Here is a 19,211-nt window from a genome sequence, read left to right as displayed (position 1 = left end):
ACTGTCCCCTTGACTTGTCCGGACTTGTCCGACCTGCCCAGCTTCTTTTCCACCTATCCACTCCACCCTCTCTTCCCTGACCTATCACCTTCATCTCCTCCCCCACTGACTTATTGTGCTCTATGCTACTCTATCCCCACTCCCACCCTCCTCTAGCTTATCTCTCCATGTTTCAGGCTCTCTGCCTTTATTCCTGATGAAGGGCTTTTGCCCGAAACGTCGATTTTGCCTGTCCTCGGATGCTGCCTGAATTGCTGTGCTCTTCCAGCACCACTAATCCAGAATCTGGTTTCCAGCATCTACAGTCATTGTTTTTACCTAGAGTACAATAGGTCAGTGGGGGAGGAGATGAAGGTGATAGGTCAGGGAGGAGAGGGTGGAGTGGATAGGTGGAAAAGGAGCTGGGCAGGTCGGACAAGTCCGGACATTCAATACCAGCCGTTTGTCAATGCCCTTTGTTTCATGGATCTCAAAATCCTACAAACAAGAATTTAATATTTGCACCAAGTTTAGAAACTCCCTTGAGCAATTTGGCAATTTTGGAACTAGTTATTCCCAAACCCAGAACAATCAAGACAACCCTGAGAAATAAAAAATAAAGTGAGGATGGTGGATATCTGAAAAAAGAAACAAAATGTAAGCAGATCTGGCAGTATCTACGGGGAAAGAAACAGAGTTAAAGTTTCAAGTCCAATGACACTTCTTTTGGAACTGAAGGAATCATATTGGACATGAAACATTCACTCTCTCCCTCCATAGATGCTGCCAGACCTGCTGAGTTTCTCCAGAATTCCCAACTTTGTTTTAAGGCATGTTTAACTAAGTTCAACTTTTAACTAAAGCTTGACTTCAATAATAACATCATCATTAACAATATAATGTGTACATTTTAACAGAATGTTCTACTGCTATTCAACGCCTCTCCATTCTCAAGGACAAATGTGATGAGTCAGAACAAATGACAAGTTCTTTGACATTTGAGTGGTCTGAACCCATGGATTATTTCCCCATCAAACAGGTTTGAGATTTTACTCATTCTCACTGTTTGGTTTGACTGATTATGGTCACTTTAAACAGTTTCTGGATCATTCCACTGGCCAGAAGTTTTACCAATCCTTGTGGAATTGACTGTGTCACTGCCAGCACCTCGTGCTATCTGCCAGCTCAGACAATGTGTGGCACAGAGGGTTTCTGAGGTGGTTCACTGTCATCAACCCTCCTTCATCTATACACCATCGAGGGCTTGTATGATGATCAGAGGCAGAGGAGACACTATTGTCAAGTCTTTACAGAGACAGTTGCTTTCTTTAACAAGAGTTTATTGCATGATAACAATTAATACAACTACAGTACTAGTCAGGCATAATTATAAAGGACTCACAGGCAGCTGTACAGAAAACATTTATTCCTGATGAAAGCTAATGTGGAACACCCTGTCTCCACCCGAAGATTGTGTGACATGATCAGATTGTGTGGCTAATGAAAATTAAACAGTATTGGCAGGTAGGAAGGCTAGACTAATGGTATAGATGGGTGTTATGGGGGTTGGGGAAACACTCAATATCTTCCCACTGCTGTGTTATTTTCCCAACTGTATGGCAATTAGCAGATCACCTGGTCAGCAGGAATCCAACTGAAACAATTAAGTAGCCAATTAAGGGCAATGTCCCAGCAGGGCATGCATTTTGATCCTTGTCATTCCCCTATAGCTTATTCCTTTAAGAGGACACAAGCCACTGACGCACCCTCGACTGCAGCTGCAGCATCAGCACTGGCCACTGCTGCTGGTGGCACTGCTGAGGGAGTTCAAGCTTTGATTGGGCTGGCAGCTCCTGGGGTTGGGCCACCACCTTTATTTGGAAAATACTTTTCCATGAAGCAGGGTTGCCCCTGCTCCCCATTTGGAGTTCCGTATCAAAATGTTTTTCTTCTCATTAGGATTATACTTTAAAAATTTAAGGAGAGTTACTTGCTCCAGGTCAAAAACACTGCTGGTGCAGGGTTAACAAGTTGGTGCTTGGTCTTTGTATCACTCAATTTCAAATAGATAAAGGTTAAGAGCTAGTGCTAAATTCACCAACACTAATGGACTTATTGTAACTCTGTACACACAATTAAAAGGCCACCCAAAAAGTAAACATTTACAGGACCATGGAGGGACTAATTAAATAACTCTTTCAAACAGCTGCCAGAGGGATGACAGGCTGAACTTCTTTCTGTGCTGTAAGATTCTCTAATTTGGTTAACTGCTGTTTGCATTAGCTGGAAAAGAACAGAAATCATTAAAATAAAAACAGAAGATTTTCATCAGGCAAGGCAGCATCTGTAAGGAGGTGAAAGTCCAGAATCCATCAAATATTAATAGGACTGAATGGTCAGCATCAAAATAAACAGGAAACATCGGGAATAAGAAGTTGCTTCCAATTGTCATGCAGAAGGGCTCTCACCAGCCACATGTTTAATGTAGAACATGTCTGGTGGACAAATGGCAAAATGATCCTTCACTAAAAGAAATGGAGCATCACAATGTGGGGGAAGATGTCAATCTCAATACAGCCAAGGGTGTTCTCCAAGAGCTTGGACTAAAAACATTAGGGCCTGGATTAAATATCTGATGGATTCACCACTGGCTCTTGGCAGACTCACTGATGTGTTTTGTCAAAGAAACCTGCTGCCCTTCGCTGGTCTGATGTACATACGGCACCTCACCCTATCACAGTCCTTCAGCAATTTGACAACCTCTTAACTGTTCTTGAAAGTGGTCTGTCAAGTCAGCAGCTCAGTTGCGTCAAGTATCTGCTGAGGATTCAAAGAAGCAGCCACAACACTTGCAGAGAACAATTTTTGGGAAGGACAGTAAATTGTTGGCCCTGTCAATGAGAGTCTCATCCTGAGGTTGAATTTTTAAAAACCCACAGGGTGAATATGAAAACAATTGCACATGAAACAGTTTACTGTCAGCCCTGATCGTGTTAGAGAGAGGTAAGCGCTAACTCGTAGAGTTATTATTCAATGGGGACGGAATGAGGTCCTTGTTGGGAATACACAACCATGTTTTGTAATACCCACCATGCATTCATGAAGATTTGCTGATAATGCTGTCCACTTCATGAAAAGTCAACCTTCTCACTTGAAGAATGCTCAATTAAACGACACTATTGGAAGGATGTGATGACACTAGAGAGGGTGCAGAGGAGATTCACCACAACGTTACCTGGGTCAGAGTGATTCAGCTATGGAGAGAGACCAGGTAAGACTGGGTTTTTTTTCCTTAGAGCAGAGAACATCGAGAACAGAACCTGATTAAATCATACAAAGTTATGAGAACCATAGATAGTTTCTTCATTTCTCCCCATCAATCCTATTTCCATTAGTAGAGGAGTCAATAATCAGTGGGCACAGTTAAATGTGAGGAGTAAGAGGTTCAGAGATTTGAGGAAAAAAGTTTTTTTTGGCAGAGGGTGGTGGGTATCTGGAACTTACTGCTTTAAAAGTGTGGTAGAGATAGAAACTCAAGATATTTGAACAAGCACTTGAAATGCTACATCATATAAGGCTACGGGCAAAGTGCTTGAACACTGAATTTGAACAGATAGATTGACCGGTGGAGACATGATAGGCCTAGAGCTTTTTTCCATGCTGTTAAAATTAAATGTAAGCTACTGCACTATCAAGCAAGGAGACCAAATGTATGCACAGGACTAACTATGGTCTCATCAGAGCCCTGTAAAACTGTAGCAAAACCTTGTTTTTTTTCCCCTAATACGATATAGAGCACAAAAAGCATCCAAGGTAAGGGAATCCAAGATTCGAATGTAAGTGAAGAACATATTGGTGAAGAAATAGTGCGGAAGAAATTAATGAGTAAAAGCAAACAAATCTCTTTGACCTGATTAATAATACCATGGAATTTTAAGAGAAGTAGCTAGAGATAGTAGATGCATTGGTTTGATCTTCCAGAATTCCCTATGTTTTAGGGTTTAGAAGATAACCTAGCTGTTCAAGAAAGAAAACACAGGGAATTACAAGCTACTTAGCTTGACCTCAGCAGTAGGGAAAATGCTAAAATCGGTTATAAGAGCAATTTAAAAACCATACCCTGATTAAATACAGGCAATATTAATTGCTGAAAGGGGAGTAGGGGTTCACAGCTCTGTTAAGAATTTATGATGATGTAACAAATAGGCTTGATTGGGGGGGAGGGGGGCGCGGTCAGTGCTTAGGCTTCAGCAATGTTCAATTTAGATCAATGATATAAACAAGGGGAGAAAGTATATCATAACAGAGTTTGAAGAAATATAGTAATAAGAAAATAAGCTGTGCAAAGGATACAGAGGGACTGCAAAGAGATTTAAATTAAGGATGTGCAAGAACTTGGCAGATAGAGTATAATGTGAAGGTATCCACACTGGCAGAAAATAGAAAAGCAGAACATTTTAAGTGGAGAGTGTCAGAGAAATGTTGGCATTCACAAGGACCTGGGTGTTCTCATTCATGAATCATATAGATTCATGTACATCTTAAATACAGAAAACTAAGAAAGCAAATGGTATGCTAACCTATCATCTAATTGGAGTACAAGAAAGAAATTGTTTTTTTTTGGGAGCCTTGCTACAGCCACATTTGGAATACTGTGTACAGTTTGGTTTCCTTACCCAAGAAAGGGCAGATTTTCCCTAGAAAGTGTGCGCATTAAGGTTCAACAGTGATTCTCCTGGGGAGTTTAGCATTCCGGCTCAGTCTCTGAGTTAGGGAATGGCCATCTAAAACTGAGAGGAGATGAAGGGTTTTCAGAATTCTCTACCGCAGAGAGATATTGATGCTGAGTATAGGTGAGTCTAAGATAAAGTAAACAAATTCAAATATCTGCCTTTCTTCTTTGAGACGAAGATGACCATGTTCATTTCCCAGAGCTGGTAGGAAACTACTTCATGGGGTCACTGCTGAGACCGATGTGTGTCTGGAAGCTTCTGCTTCAAATAGCACAGGAGACCACTGTTGACCAGAATTTGCCATCATTGTCTTTTCCCTGTGAATCTGATATGCATTTTTCAAAGGAGGCCATTCCACTTTCAATTGATTGCAGCAGGTACAGCAATCCTGTATAAGTTTCTCCCAGGACTCCAATTGATATCAAAACTCCCAAGTGAAACTTTCAGAGTAGAATATGTCACTGTGTGATCCTTTGACTGTTCATTCATTAGCTCTTGGTCACAAGGTCTTTGGGGTGGGGGGTTGGAATTCAACTTAATACATCCATGATTCAAAGGATGGCATCAGAGGACAATAGGATGACCTTCTGTTATATTGTAAAATCACAACCAGTTCACTAATGTTACTTTATCTGTCTATATAAGATACACTACAACGATCTGTTAAGTGGCCTTACATACACTTTAGTTGTAAAAGTGATACTTTAGGGTAACAAGGGATGGATAACAAATATAGCTTTGACAGTCTCATTATATCCTGGAATAAATATTTAGAACAATGTTTATCAAAACAACTTTCTACAGCACCAGCAAACTTATGAACTTCATTCAATTGTTGTACATCATTCTGTGCCTGTGTAGCAGCGATCATAAAACTGAAACAGAAAAGTTTCCACTGATCCTTTTAATAAGTGTCATTTATCCAAGGTGACTTGATGTGCAAATGTTTCAGTTCCATTGCAATAGTCATTTTATTAGCAACATAAAAATAAAATATTTGTAAGCTGCACTGATTTTACTTCTTCTCTTCAGATGTGTTAATTTAACAAAAATGATTTGTAGGTGCATAACTTTGAAAAGCCCTTTGCAGCAGAAAGTACTTGTCCTAATAAACTGCCTTATCATGCTCTCAGAATGTCCCCAAATGGTTCTCATTCCATTGAATACTTTCTGAAATGCAGTGACTATTTTGTACAAAATTGTTCTCATACAGCAAGATCCCACAAACAGCAATCAAAACAATAACAGGCGAAGTTTTTCTTTGGTGATATTCGTTAAGGGATGAATGTTGCCCAAAACAACAGGATAACTCCCCTACACTTCTCCAAATAATGTTTTTGGATTTTTCTCAATACTAAAAGACAAAAACATTTTAGAATATGATACTCCCTTGGCGCTATACTGAAGTGTCAGCTAGATTATTAGTTCAAGGTCTAGAGTAGGACTTGAATTTACAATGTAGCAACCCAGGGATGAGGAGGCTCCCAGAGAGAAGGGAAAACATACTTCAACAGGGTACAGATAGGATGAAATAATAATGCAGGTGTTGTGTGTCGATTAAAACATTATTTTGTCAAGAAAACGCATCTTCCAAATGCTACTTGTTTACCAGGATTCCACTTTAACTAATAATCCTGAACAAATAAATGGAAACAATGGGACCTTGCAGCTTTAACCCATTCCTCCGTGTAGTGGAAAGTATGATGAATCAGATCAGGAACAACTGGGACCTTGCTCAACTATTAACAAGGAGGACAATGCAGATAACACAATGCGAGTATGATTATTTTATCACACTGAGTATTGCACAAACAGTTCCTTGAAAGCTTTAAAATTAAATCTTTCATTAGGTTCAAAAATCAAAATTAGTGCTAATATGCTCTAGACCATCTATGCCTCAGGCTCGAGGACAGAACAGTTGCATTTGGCATTTTATTCCAACAGACAACACTGAAAGTATGGCTTTAGTAAAACACTGCAAAAGAAAATCCCTGAAGAGCCACCTATTCCAAAAAATAAGTTGTGGAACACTGTGTCTGCGCTATTTGTTGGAAGAATGGGTGTATCAGGTCAGCTTGCTTTCAAATAATGAAATCCATGGAAGGACAACTTGCAGTGGACAGGAGAGCCTCTTTCTATGCTGTGCACAGACAATTATTAATTCATTCATGTACAACATCTCCAATGTCGTGGGCCCATCATGGAACTGCTGCAAATCCATTGTTGAAGAGCACCTGCAAGTTAGCCATTTCCTTCCACATATCCAAATAAACAATCCACAACTGGTCGCGAAAACTTCAGCTCAGTGTCAACCTGTTAAGAGAACAGAAAGAAAATGAAAATGAAAAAGTTTTATCAGTAAGCAGTCCTTATCAGCACAAACATAGCATTGGCACAAAGTAATTTTCAACCTGAGAATATTAGGTAATTTTGGAAAAGGCCACTTTTGTCCATCTATGCAGAAAGATCCTAAACTCTCCTCTTAATTGTGTTTTGTTAGGGTTTCAAAGTTTTTGGCTATTCTATCCAGACGGCCAATCCTCTGCCCTAGCCACAAACAGCTCCCTCATTCTCATTGGTTCCGTGAGCAAAAAGTAGCCATGTCAGTCAGAAAATTGGTACCATTTGATCATTACTTCCTCAGATTTATTCAAACCAAGAGTAGAGAAGGAAGTCATGCTGAAATGGTGGTTCAGACCTCAACTTCAACATAATATGAAACTTTAAACATATCCTGACCACTTCTCACTAACATTAAACCTGATTTTATGAAGTGAACTCTACAAAACACAGTTACCATAATCTACATGTCTGTCCAGTTAAAACTCATTCATCCCACCCAGTTTCTACAGCAGCCATTAAAAGACAGAAGGCTTCAGCACCTATAAAAGAGAGTTTACGGTAAACTGACGAGCGGCTGCTCTCACTAGAATACATCCTCTTGACTGGAAGTCTAAAGAATTTCAGGTCAAGTATAAACCCTTTCTCCACTGCAGGAGGTTCCTGATACAGAGCTGTAAGAGCCTGGAGCATCTACCGACCTAATTCAACTTACAAGAACGTTTTGAACTGGTGGGTGATGGAAATCTGGAACTCACTACCCATAAAGGTGATAGAGATAGAAACTCTTGATATTTAAAAAACATTTAGGCACAAACTTGCAATGCTGTGGTGTATGAGGCTATGGACCAACTGCTGGAAAATGGGATTAGAATTAGTCAGTTGGTTGTTTTTAACCAACACAGATGTAAGGGGTTAAATGGCCTTTTTCTCTATGCTGTAGATCTCAATGGCTCTAACTCAGTGAGACTTCACAACCTTGAAAATGAGTGCAAAAAGAACTTGTAATTACTTGGCACCTGCTGCACCATAACTAACTTCACAGACAGTCACCATTGTTATTGAGGGAGTGACAGATAACCCACACACAGCAATGAGGAAAAACAAAGTAACCTTGAAAAGGAAAAAGCATATGCAGGGAACAAATTAGATAGCTCTTTCAAAGGGCTGACACAAATCCAATGGACCAAATCCTCTCTTCTATATAATATGGATTGAAATTCTTTCAGCGTTGTTGGTTGATAGCTAAATATTGGGAGGGGTGCTGGCTCTTTGTAAAATTAGTTATTATTTCAGTATGCTTCACCTTTCCCCTTTGTTGTTTATTTTAAAAATACAACCACCAGGCAACAAGAATTTCCAACAAGCCAGAATTTATCAATGTCCCCATGACATTCAACATCATTGCCAACATTGAATCGTCCACCGTCAATATCCTGAAGTATCACTGACCAGAATCGGACCTGGACTAGCCATGTAGGCTCAACTTACAAGAACCTTTTGACCTGGTGGGTGGTGGAAATCTGGAACTCACTCTGACCTGCTGTTGTAGCCAAAATATTTTCGATGAGTAACTCACCTCCTGACTCCCACAAAGCCTGTCCATCATTTAAAACGCATAAGTTCAGGAGTGTGATGGAATACAGCCCACTTGCCTCGATGGCTGCAGCTCCAAAAACATTCAAGATGCTCAATCCCATCCAGGACAAAGTGGCATACTTGACTGATAATTCCTCAAATGGCTTCATAATTCACTCTCTTCACCAGTGGCAGCAGTGTGCACCATCTACAACATGTATTGCACCAGCTCATCAAGGATTGTATGAACAGCACCTTCCAAATTTGCAACCTCTACCTCCTGGAAGGACAAGGGCAGTAGATGCACAGGGGCACCATCACCTGCAATTCCTACTCTAAACCACACACCATCATTACTTTGAAATAGATCATTGTCCCTTCACGGTCTTTGGATCAAAATGCTGGAACTCTCTCCCTGACAGCATTATAGGTGTTACTATCCCAGATAAACTGCAAAAGCTTCAGAAAGCCGTCCCCAATACCTTTTCAAGAGCAAGTGGAGATGGGCAATAACTGCTGGCCTAGCCAGTGATGTCCATATCATGTGAACAAGTACACAAACCTGTTGGATTCATGAAGGCAAAATTGTTGGGCAGCCCTGCTGTGAATAAAGCTGCAGCCTTTCTGGTCTGGGATGAACTGCAAGGTATTCCTGATTATACTATCAGCTCAGTGTGGCATTTATTAATTTTAGCTAAACGATTTAGTTATAACCTTCGAAGGGACAATGCATTGGAGATTGAGTCACTGGAACAGGAGTAGATCATTTAGCCCCAGGATTCATGATTATGGCTGATCAAACACTTCAATGCTTTTTCCCCCATCCACACTATTCCCATAACCCTTTACATCACTGACAGATTTTTAAAATATCAATCTTGACTTTGACCATTATCAATGACTGTATATAGTACTCCAGGTGCAGTTTCAGCAATGTTCTATCCAACTGAAGAAAGGCTTCACCGTTCCTCTAGTATCAATGCTAACAAACCTATTAGCTTGTTGCATTTGCATGTTATCTTTCAGTGAATTACTGATGGCAACACACATCTACACTTTACAACATCTTACCAATTAAGAAATACTCTTAATTAGTCTGTTCCTCCAACTAATGTGGAAAACCTCACATTCTTTTCAGATTATATTCCATCTGCCATTCTTTCCCACTATTCCTGTCCAAATCCTCTTGAAGCCACTTTGTTTCTTCCGCAGCACAAATTCCCAGCTAGTATGGCGTCATCCCTGCATTTGGAAATATTATAATAAAGTCATACAGCACGGAAACAGATCCTTCAGTCCATGCCAACTAAGTTTTCCAAACTAAATTAGTCCCAATTGCTTGCATTTGGCCTATCCCTTGAAACCTTTCCTATCATGTATATGTCTCTTAAATGTTGTAACAGTACCTGCATCCACCATTTCCTCTGGCAGTTCATTATACATACGAACCATCTCCTGCGTGAAGAAGTTGCCCCACAAGTCCCTTGTAAATCTTCCTCCTCTTGCTGAGGGGTGACTTTATAGAGGTTTACAAAATTATGAGGGGCATGGATAGGGTAAATAGGTAAAGTCTTTTCCTTGGGGTCAGGGAGTCCAGAACTAGAGGACATAGGTTTAAGGTGAGAGGGGAAAGATATAAAAGAGACCTACAGGGCACCTTTTTCCACACAGAGGGTGGTATATGTGTGGAATGAGCTGCCAGAGGAAGTGGTGGAGGCTGGTAAAATTGCAACATTTAAGAGGCATTTGGATGAGTATGTGAATAGGAAGGGTTTGAAGGGATATGGGCCAGGTGCTGGCAGGTCGGACTAGATTGGGTTGGGATATCTGGTTGGCATGGATGGGTTGGATTGAAGGGTCTGTTTCCATGCTGTACATCTCTATGACTTTAGTTTTGAGTTTGCCCATTCTAGGGAAAAGACCTTTGCTATTCATGCTATCTATGCCCCTCATGATTTTATAAACCTCTATAATGGTCACCTCTACGTTCCAGTGAAAAAAGTCCCAGTCTATCCAGCCTTTCCTTATAACTCAAATCCTCTAGTCCTAGCAACACCCCGGTAAACCTTTTCTGAACTTTCTCCAATTTAATAATATCCTTCCTATAGCAGGAAACCCTACTAAAAGTGGCCTCACCAATATCTGGTTTTATTTGGTAATTATTTTATTTGGCTCCATATTCAAATTATTGCTATTTACTGTGGACAGATGGGCCCAAGTACCATCCCCTGCGGTATCCCACTAGTCACAGCTTGTCAATATGAGAATGACCCAATTATTCTTGCTCTTGATTTTCTGGTTGTTTGCTAATTAATCCATGTCTGTACATGATCCCAGCTACGTTGATCTTTGTGATTAAGGGATTCTGAAAAGGTTCCAGCTTTAAAAACCCAACTGGTGCAACAATAACTTTTTCTTTAGGTTTTCATATGTTTTGATCCATTTTGGTTTGAGAATTAACTTTAAAAAAGGCAACACGCAGCACTAGATATGAAACTTGCATGCCCTGACATTGTTGCTCAGTGTGTACTCTGCACACAGAGTTTATGATAAGATATATTTGCCAGCTTGTACAGTGTATAATGACACCATAGGGAATTTCATCAATTTGGATATATTATGCGTCAGAAGCACAACTGGCAGATGAAAAGCAAACTTTAAGTCCACAGACACTCCCAGTATGTACACAGATGCAAGATCGAAGTAATTGAATCAGTCACAAGGGTGATAAGTATGTTTACTCTATAAATGAACAGATCAGAGAGAAAGTCACATGCAAAACAAAATGATTTTTTTATCCATATGATGAAATGATGATAACGTTCCTCACATTAACAGAACTTCTCAAGGTCTCTCTTGAAATACTCCAAGAAGTAGATGACCACAGAATACAACTGAATGGAGCTGACGTGCCCCACCTCAGAGTCTTCTAATACAAAATCCGCAACATGAAAACTAATCAAATTAAACATCTAACAGTTAAATAAAACAAAGTAACATTCCTGCATTCCAGAAAGAATTCCCCAATGAACTAACCTACATTGAGCATGATGTCAGTGCATGTGGAAAATCAGCCTCTTTAACCCTGTAGCAATGCCTGTTTGTGGCAGCTCTATACTGAACCTCAACATTTACAATGCAATAGGGACCCAACAAACCTAAAACTGAGAGAAGTAAGGGCCATGTTAAGGGCACGGTGGCACAGTGGTTAGCACTGCTGCCTCATAGCGCCAGAGAAGGTAAGGGGTAAATGTAGGGGTATGGGTGGGTTGCGCTTCGGCGGGTCGGTGTGGACTTGTTGGGCCGAAGGGCCTGTTTCCACACTGTAAGTAATCTAATCTAATCTAAAAATCACTGATTTGCAGTGTACAATTCATAGCATTCTGGGAATCCTATGATGAAACATCTACCTAGTTACTTCATTTCAAATGGGGAGTATATCAGTAGCAGCTAACTACAGTCCTAAATACACAGGAATAGGCCATTTGGCCCTTCACACCTGCTCTACCATTTAATCAGATCGTGGTCTCAATCCCATTTTCCTGTTTGTATTCTATAAATCTCAACATCCTTATCTTTGCAAAATCTATCCAACACATCAATTAATATATTAAAGACCCAGTCTCCAACCTGGAGGCAATGGACCAAAGGGCTTTTTCTGTGCTGTGGATCTCAGGATTTCTATTTCCCCAGAAGGTAATCATTAATATCAACAAACCTCAAAAAAAACCCTTCATCATTGTCTCAAAGGGGAGATCAGTTTTTCTTAACCTATGTTCCTAGTTATTCTCTCTCTCACAAGCAAAGCGTCCTCCTGGTATCCATTGTATCCCATTCTCAGAAATTTGTAGATTTCAATAAAATCACCACTGATTTATTCTTCTAAACTCCAATGGAGATCGGCTTGACTGGTTCAACTTTTCTGTGTAAGCTTATTCCTGAAAGGATTATCTGAGTGAACCTTCACTGAACTGCTTTTAAAGCATCTATTCTTCTCAAATAAGGAGACTGAAACTGTGCAAAATACTCCAGAAGTTGGCTTGCCAACATCCTGTAAAACTGCAGTAAAACCTCCTTAGTCACATTCCATTTCCCTCACAATATACAACAATGTTCCATTCACCTTCAACCAGTTGCAATCTTACATTCAGTCTCCTCATCTAAAGACTGTAAATAATTGAGAACTCAGAATTGATCCTAGTAGCACAGTGCTGGTTACAGCTTTCCAACTCAAAAAGACTCACCTATCCATACTTGTTTGGCATTAGCCAACGCTTCCTTCAGATATTCACCTATGTTTCCATAGCCCCCAGGACTTTGGGCCAAAAGCTGGAAAATGGTATTGGGGTTGTCAGATCTTATGCAGACATAATGGGGCAAATGGCCTCGTTCTGTGCCATAAACCTCTGAGTATGCCCTATGAACATCTGTGTTCTCAAACCTCAAGAAGAAATTGCAACCTCAAGAAAATCACCTCTCAATCTTTCATATCCCACTAAGTACTGATTAAATATTTCTACCTTTCCTTATAAGGCAATCCCTTCAGCCAAGAATCAGCCTAGTTACATTCTCTCAACCATTTCCTATGCAAGTTTATCCTTCCTTTTGGAAGGAGACTGAAACTGTGCACAGTAGTCAAGGTGCATGTACCCTGAACAGCTGGAGCAAGATTTCCCAACATTTGTATCCCATTTACCTTGCAATAAGGGCCATTAGTTCCTTTGCCTTACTCCTCCCTTGCTATACCTGCATGCTAACTTTGTGTGATTCAATTAAAAGGCCAAAAAGATCTACTTGTACCAAATTCTACAAACTCTCTCCATTTGCATAATATTCTGCATTTCACATTTTCTTAGACTATGTTTGATTTGCCAAATGTTTGCACTTAACCCATCAACATCCACTCAGAGGATTGAATTTTCCGAAAAAATGAGGGGTGAAGCCTAAAATTGGAAGGTTCATCCAAGAAAATGGCATCTATCATTATGTGAGGGCAGGGAAGAGGTTAGGTTGTGCTTCATACATGTACATTTTGCTGTCCATATAAAGCAGCAACTGCCTCCCTTTACATCTGATTTTGGTGATCATAGTGTGAGAAATGTGATGTGTGCGAATTGGACCAGACAGGATCAGCGCTGATCTTTGTAGATTCTTTGGAATAGTCATGGCACTCTTTTATAGAGAGATGGGATATCCCTTTGGACATGGCCCTGGGACACCTTTGGGAGACATAAGGTGCCCTATGCATTTGTTAAAATTAGAGTTAAGTATATGTAAGTAAATTGCAAAAATGCTTTGACTGTTCTGGTAATTGGAACTGTCAAAAATGTCAAGATGCATAAAATTTCTATCTTTTAAATATTGGAGAAAATGCCTGGAGCATTAAAAAAAATCATTGCTTGCTACTTCACTCCATCTGTCATTACACGATTAGTGTTGCACAACGGATTACACAATCCTCCATTATTACAGTACGATCCCTGCCATTCCACACCTTAATTGACAGCTCCAAGTTGAGATGAACCCTTTGAAGTGGAAAATAAATTCCAATGCTTGTTTGTACATGGCAAGAGGGCTTTGAATAGAATCCCTACAGTGAGGAAACAGGCCATTTGGCCCAACAAGTCCACACTGACCTTCTGAAGAGCACTCTTCCCAGACCTATGTCACCCTGCATTTCTAACCTGCACACCCCTGAACACAATGAGCAATTTAGCATGGCCAATCCACCTAACCTGCACATCTTTGGATTGTGGGAGGAAACAGGAGCAGCCACAGGAAACCCAAACAGACATGGCGAGAATTTTCAAACTCCATACAGTCTCACAAAGTTGGAATTGAACCCAGGTCCCTGGCGCTGTGAGGCCAGTACTGAGCCACATGCCACCTTGGCTTTGGTGATGCTTTCATTGCAAGTTATCAGACCAGCTTTTATTAGTTATCCTTTTTCTTGAGTTTGCTTGTTTTGAATTTTGTTTGGTAGCTAGAATCTGAATAATCAAATCATTGGATTGTGTTATTGGAAGATCTACTCAAACAAAAACACAAATCCATTTTGTTTCTAGTTTAGCCTCTAGTTGGGAGGGGCTGTTACATTGCATCTTTGTGGGTGATGGGAGAGCACTGTACAAAACTGTTATTTTAAGCATACACACCCTACCTTATTCTTTCCAAAACCTTGTCGCCTGCCAAATAATTGAACAGAATTTTAAAGGTTTTGTTTTTGTTGAAGACTAGCCCGATGGCCCACTGCTCACTTACAGCAGGGACTGATCACAGTGGGGGTCGGAGGATAGACCAAAGCCACATCCACTCGCTCACTCCCATTTTTGGGACAGATGATCTCAGTTACTCCTTCTGGTCTGGACTGGGTCAGTAGCTCCCCTGTTGATAAAAGGAAGAGAAAAAGAGGTTCAATCACTAGTAGTGTTAAAATTCTTCATTTTAGATTGTACTCCAACTCACATTTGCAGAGTATTCACTTGCAGAATTAATAAATAATCCCCAGTCCAACTGTGAGATGAGCAGGAACAGTACCTGGAGCATCTATAGATTGACAACATTTTGTCCTTAACTAAACTTCTCTCATTGCCAGCTTGGGAAAGGAAACTGTCAATTACTCTGCAAAACAGCAAAAAATTAACTTCTGAATTGGGACTGTGATTCCTACTTTATGAGCAAATCTAACTTTGGTTGACCATTATACATCCTATTCAATTCTTCTTTCTATTATTTCAGAGGAAGCGGTCTTTCTTGCGTCCCACCATTGATGAATGTTACAAATATCTCCACTGAAACAAGCAACTGTTGATTCATAGGTGCGGAATAGAAAAATGGCTGTCTTATGGGGTATTTACAGATGAGGGCATCTTAAATTGTTATTACTTTCGTTAGAAATGCACCATTGAATGGCTGACAGCTATCTTCTTGAGTTGAAAAAAGCACATTGTGGCTACATGCTCTTTCATCTTCAAAGAACAGAGGCCTGTGTATTAATATATGTAGCTTCCAGTCAGCACAAGCATACCACATTGTGAGCCCAACTGACAACTCTGGACAGTTTTCAGGATAATTCTTTGCACACTTGGGATTATTCAGTATTGATTGTCCAATTGTAGAATTACATTTCACCTGCATTTTAAGTCCTGAAAGTACAGGCTGGTTGGGTCAATTCGGTACCTTGCCTGATGCAAACAGTCAAAGGATTAGGCTCAATCTATCACTCACCAGGCATCCTGAGATAGGTGTTACTAAAATTCTTATACAGGGTCGTTCTCTGTTACAATGCACATTTCATCAATGCAAATTCGTTATAAAGTGATTGACGAATTGGAGACGCCGTTTCTAAAGGATGATTTTTCTATAATGTGAGGTTGCACAAGAATGCAACTATTTCATTATAAAAGAACTGACTGTACCAAATTTCTCATTTTGGAGACAGAACACTACTTGTGCTTCTACTGCACAGTAGTAACATGAAATAGCTAGCTTCACTGGTTGCTCAAAACTTTTAAAATACCCAATCTTTCCAGGGTAATCCAACTTGGCACTTTTAGGATTAAAGGTGATAGCCTTAGAGACAGACATGAGTTTGTGAGCTCTAGTGAGAGCTGATCCAAATCAGGGTTACCATTATCCTGCAGGATGGCTCTGATGCTCTCCATACCACAATAAATGAATGGCTTGGATACTATTTACAAGGTTGCTGATAAGGCCAATCAGATAGCGCCTTGAACTGTAGAAGTAAAATTGTTCCACTTGTTTGTTTGTTTTAAGAGATATCTACCTAAGTATTTGGACATTTGCTCATTATAAAATGTTTTTCATAGCTTAACTTATTAGGAAGAGTGATCTCCTTTCTAGATAGATTGCAGAAATTTGCAATCAAATTTCAGTGTAATCTTGCCTAACAAAATCTTAATACAGTACTTTGTCAAATTAAATGGTTAGAACCAAATGTTTCTCCAAACAACTCAATGTCAATGAAATGATACAGATGTAAGGGCAATTGAACAGCAATAACCTTCTTACTAAGAGTCTGATTCAATCACGATGTAATATATTGGTCCCATAACTCTCAATGTTTTGTTTGTTTAATATTGATCCTTGGTATCTTTAAAGGGCCGAGAAGCAAATCGATTGCAATGAAGAATGCACTGGATGTGATATTGGGCATCAAGATAAAACCCTAACCTGGGCTAATTGTGAAGGTGGGAATTCTTTGATGGCTGTGAATGTGAAATGGAAGATATTTGTGAGCTTATTAATGCAGGCCTACTCTGCATGGAGATGAGCGTTCACACTGAGTACGACAGTGGTCTATGTGATTAACATGCGATGAGTTAAATCAACTTTCTTCTGATCTTGGGTCACGTGTAAATAGACCAAAGGTGAGGAGGATATCTTCTTAGAAAAAGGGGAAGGTGACTGTTTAAAAATCACACAATGGTGATCTGAACTACGTTAACGTAAAAGCAAAGTTCTGGACATGCTGGAAATTTAAAGTATAAACAGGAAATGCTGAAGAAACTCAGCATGTCTGCAGCATCTGTGGAGAGAAAACACAGTTAATGATTCCAAATAGATATGATGATTCTTCTGAACTATATGGAATATGTTCACCTAGTTGGTCGTATTTATGGTAATTAAAGTATTGAGAACACAATCTAACCATGGTTATAATACAAAAGGCTGTGGAGGACTAAGCACAGTGGCTCATTGTATGCTATTATTTTGTTGTAAATTTTATGCATTTTGATAGAAGGTGAGAAGAGAGACATTTAAAAAAGACAAGAAAGTGGTTTGCATGCTGGATGTGGGCACAATTACAACATTTAAAAGACACAAGTTCATGAATAGGAAAGGTTTGGAGGGATATGGAGCCTGCAGCAGGCTAGTGGGACCAGTTTAGTTTGGGATTATATTTGGCACAGACTGGTTAGATCGAAGGGTCTGTTTCCATGATTATTGATTATTAGTGGTATGAAATATAGAGACTGAAAGTAATATTGAATTAAGTGAGAGTCATGCTGAAATTGCACAATATGAGGTACTCAAACAACTATACTTGAAGTATGATAAAGATTTGGTTTAATGAAGTCCTGATCTTTCATTATTAAAGCAGCATATATGTAGACTCTGGTGTTTAAAGCAACTGCATAAATTAGAACAAGATAGCAGACTAACACTTGATGTCTGAGATAGTTATGTAGGCAATCTTTAGTAAAAGAATTCTTTTGAAAGGCCCATGAGTAAATGAAATCTGATGATTTGCAGAAGGGCAAACAAACTACAGAAAAGTTGATACATCACTGAGTGATAACCCTCAAGATACCAGATAGTTAATAGGAAATTTTGTACAAGGAATTAAAACCAAATAGACTCAGCAACAATTACATCCACTTATCTTGCAGTCAAAGAAATATTACAGTACAGAAGACAGCCAATTGGCCAATGGAGTTCATGCTGAATTCCAATACTTTGTAAACTATTTTTTTTACCAACTTGTCTCCACAGTTAGCCTGTATGTCTGTACATGCTAATCTTACCAAAATTCTCACACAGGGCCTGAACACATTGTAACTGCAAGATTATATTGGTTATTTTTCATTAGGTAGGTACAAACTCTGGTGAAAAAGAGAACAAACAATTTAAACTTCCACTCCATTTCACTCCCAAGTGTTTTCTAGTGATGTGTTAAAGTGACCAGTATGAGTATGGACCTGGAGTCAGATAAAGTCATATCAGATAACGATTGGCGGGGGAGGGGGGTGTTCTTTTCATAGTCAAAACAGTAGAACATAAAACATACCGTTTACATGAAAATCCTTATAGAACACTTATAACAGCAAGCTGCCTTTTCTATCAAGTAGCTCAGTCAGTGAAGGTGACTACTGTTTAATCTGTGCGAGGGTTTCTCAAAATGCTGCTCTTACAGTTTGAAAGAAAGTACTTGCATTTACACAGAAGTGTTGAATCTCAGGCAGCCTAAAGCAGTTTGTGGCCTATGCGATAGGTTTTTAAATACAGCAACTAAATGAATCCAGCAGCTAAACCTTCCACTGTAAGATTCCATCAAACAAATCATCTATTTTAGTGATGATGATGAGCACTAGATCTTGTTTGGGATACTGTAGTGATTGAAACAAGGGCCAGGTAGATCTCATTGACGGAGATCCTTGATTGTGGTTGTTAAACTGGGCCAATCAGGCGGCTCTGGCTGACAGATATAAACAGGATGTTGCCTGCCCCTCTTCCACGGTTATGTTAGAGCCCGGGTGTCCTTGGAGAAGGAGCACGCGGTGTTGACCAACACCCTGGAGTTGTTCAGGGAGAGGTGGGCGCCGCAGGGAGTGGAGTGCATCATTTCTCCCTCCAATTCTATTTTGATTTAGTCCCTACCCTCCCCTTCACTGTTTTGATCACACAGCACTGCCCTTTGATGTGAAGGGCAATGTTTGTCACTGGCCACCCGGGTGTTTTCCTATCTTCCTGGTGGTGGAAATTGAATAAAGATTGGTGCACTTTGTGTCTCTCACTGTGTCTCACACCTGCACACACACACACCATGGGTGCTGGAGA

The 19,211-nt window shown here is 39.9% G+C and overlaps 1 protein-coding gene across 3 annotated transcripts in view; it reads right to left on the bottom strand.

The window, feature by feature from the left end:
• Positions 1–1,302: 1,302 nt before the first annotated feature.
• mfhas1 (multifunctional ROCO family signaling regulator 1) overlaps positions 1,303–19,211 on the bottom strand; it is an 86,765-nt gene continuing 68,856 nt past the window's right edge. The window contains exons 2-3 of one of the 3 annotated variants that reach the window (XR_006315986.1): positions 14,791–15,014; positions 1,303–7,025 (exon numbers count right to left, since the gene is read on the bottom strand). Coding sequence is in view for 1 of the 3 variants with exons in the window: in XM_043719916.1 (XP_043575851.1) it covers positions 7,021–7,025; positions 14,892–15,014 (128 nt within the window). In the remaining 2 variants the exon portion in view is untranslated. Of the gene's footprint in view, positions 7,026–14,790; positions 15,015–19,211 lie in introns of those variants that run through there. The other 2 variants (XM_043719916.1, XR_006315991.1) reach the window with 2 other exon arrangements.

This window comes from Chiloscyllium plagiosum, chromosome 2, assembly GCF_004010195.1.
Source record: "Chiloscyllium plagiosum isolate BGI_BamShark_2017 chromosome 2, ASM401019v2, whole genome shotgun sequence".
NCBI lineage: Eukaryota > Metazoa > Chordata > Chondrichthyes > Orectolobiformes > Hemiscylliidae > Chiloscyllium > Chiloscyllium plagiosum.
The sequence above is the reverse complement of the archived record's forward strand: the minus strand, read 5'-3'. Positions and strand labels throughout refer to the sequence as shown.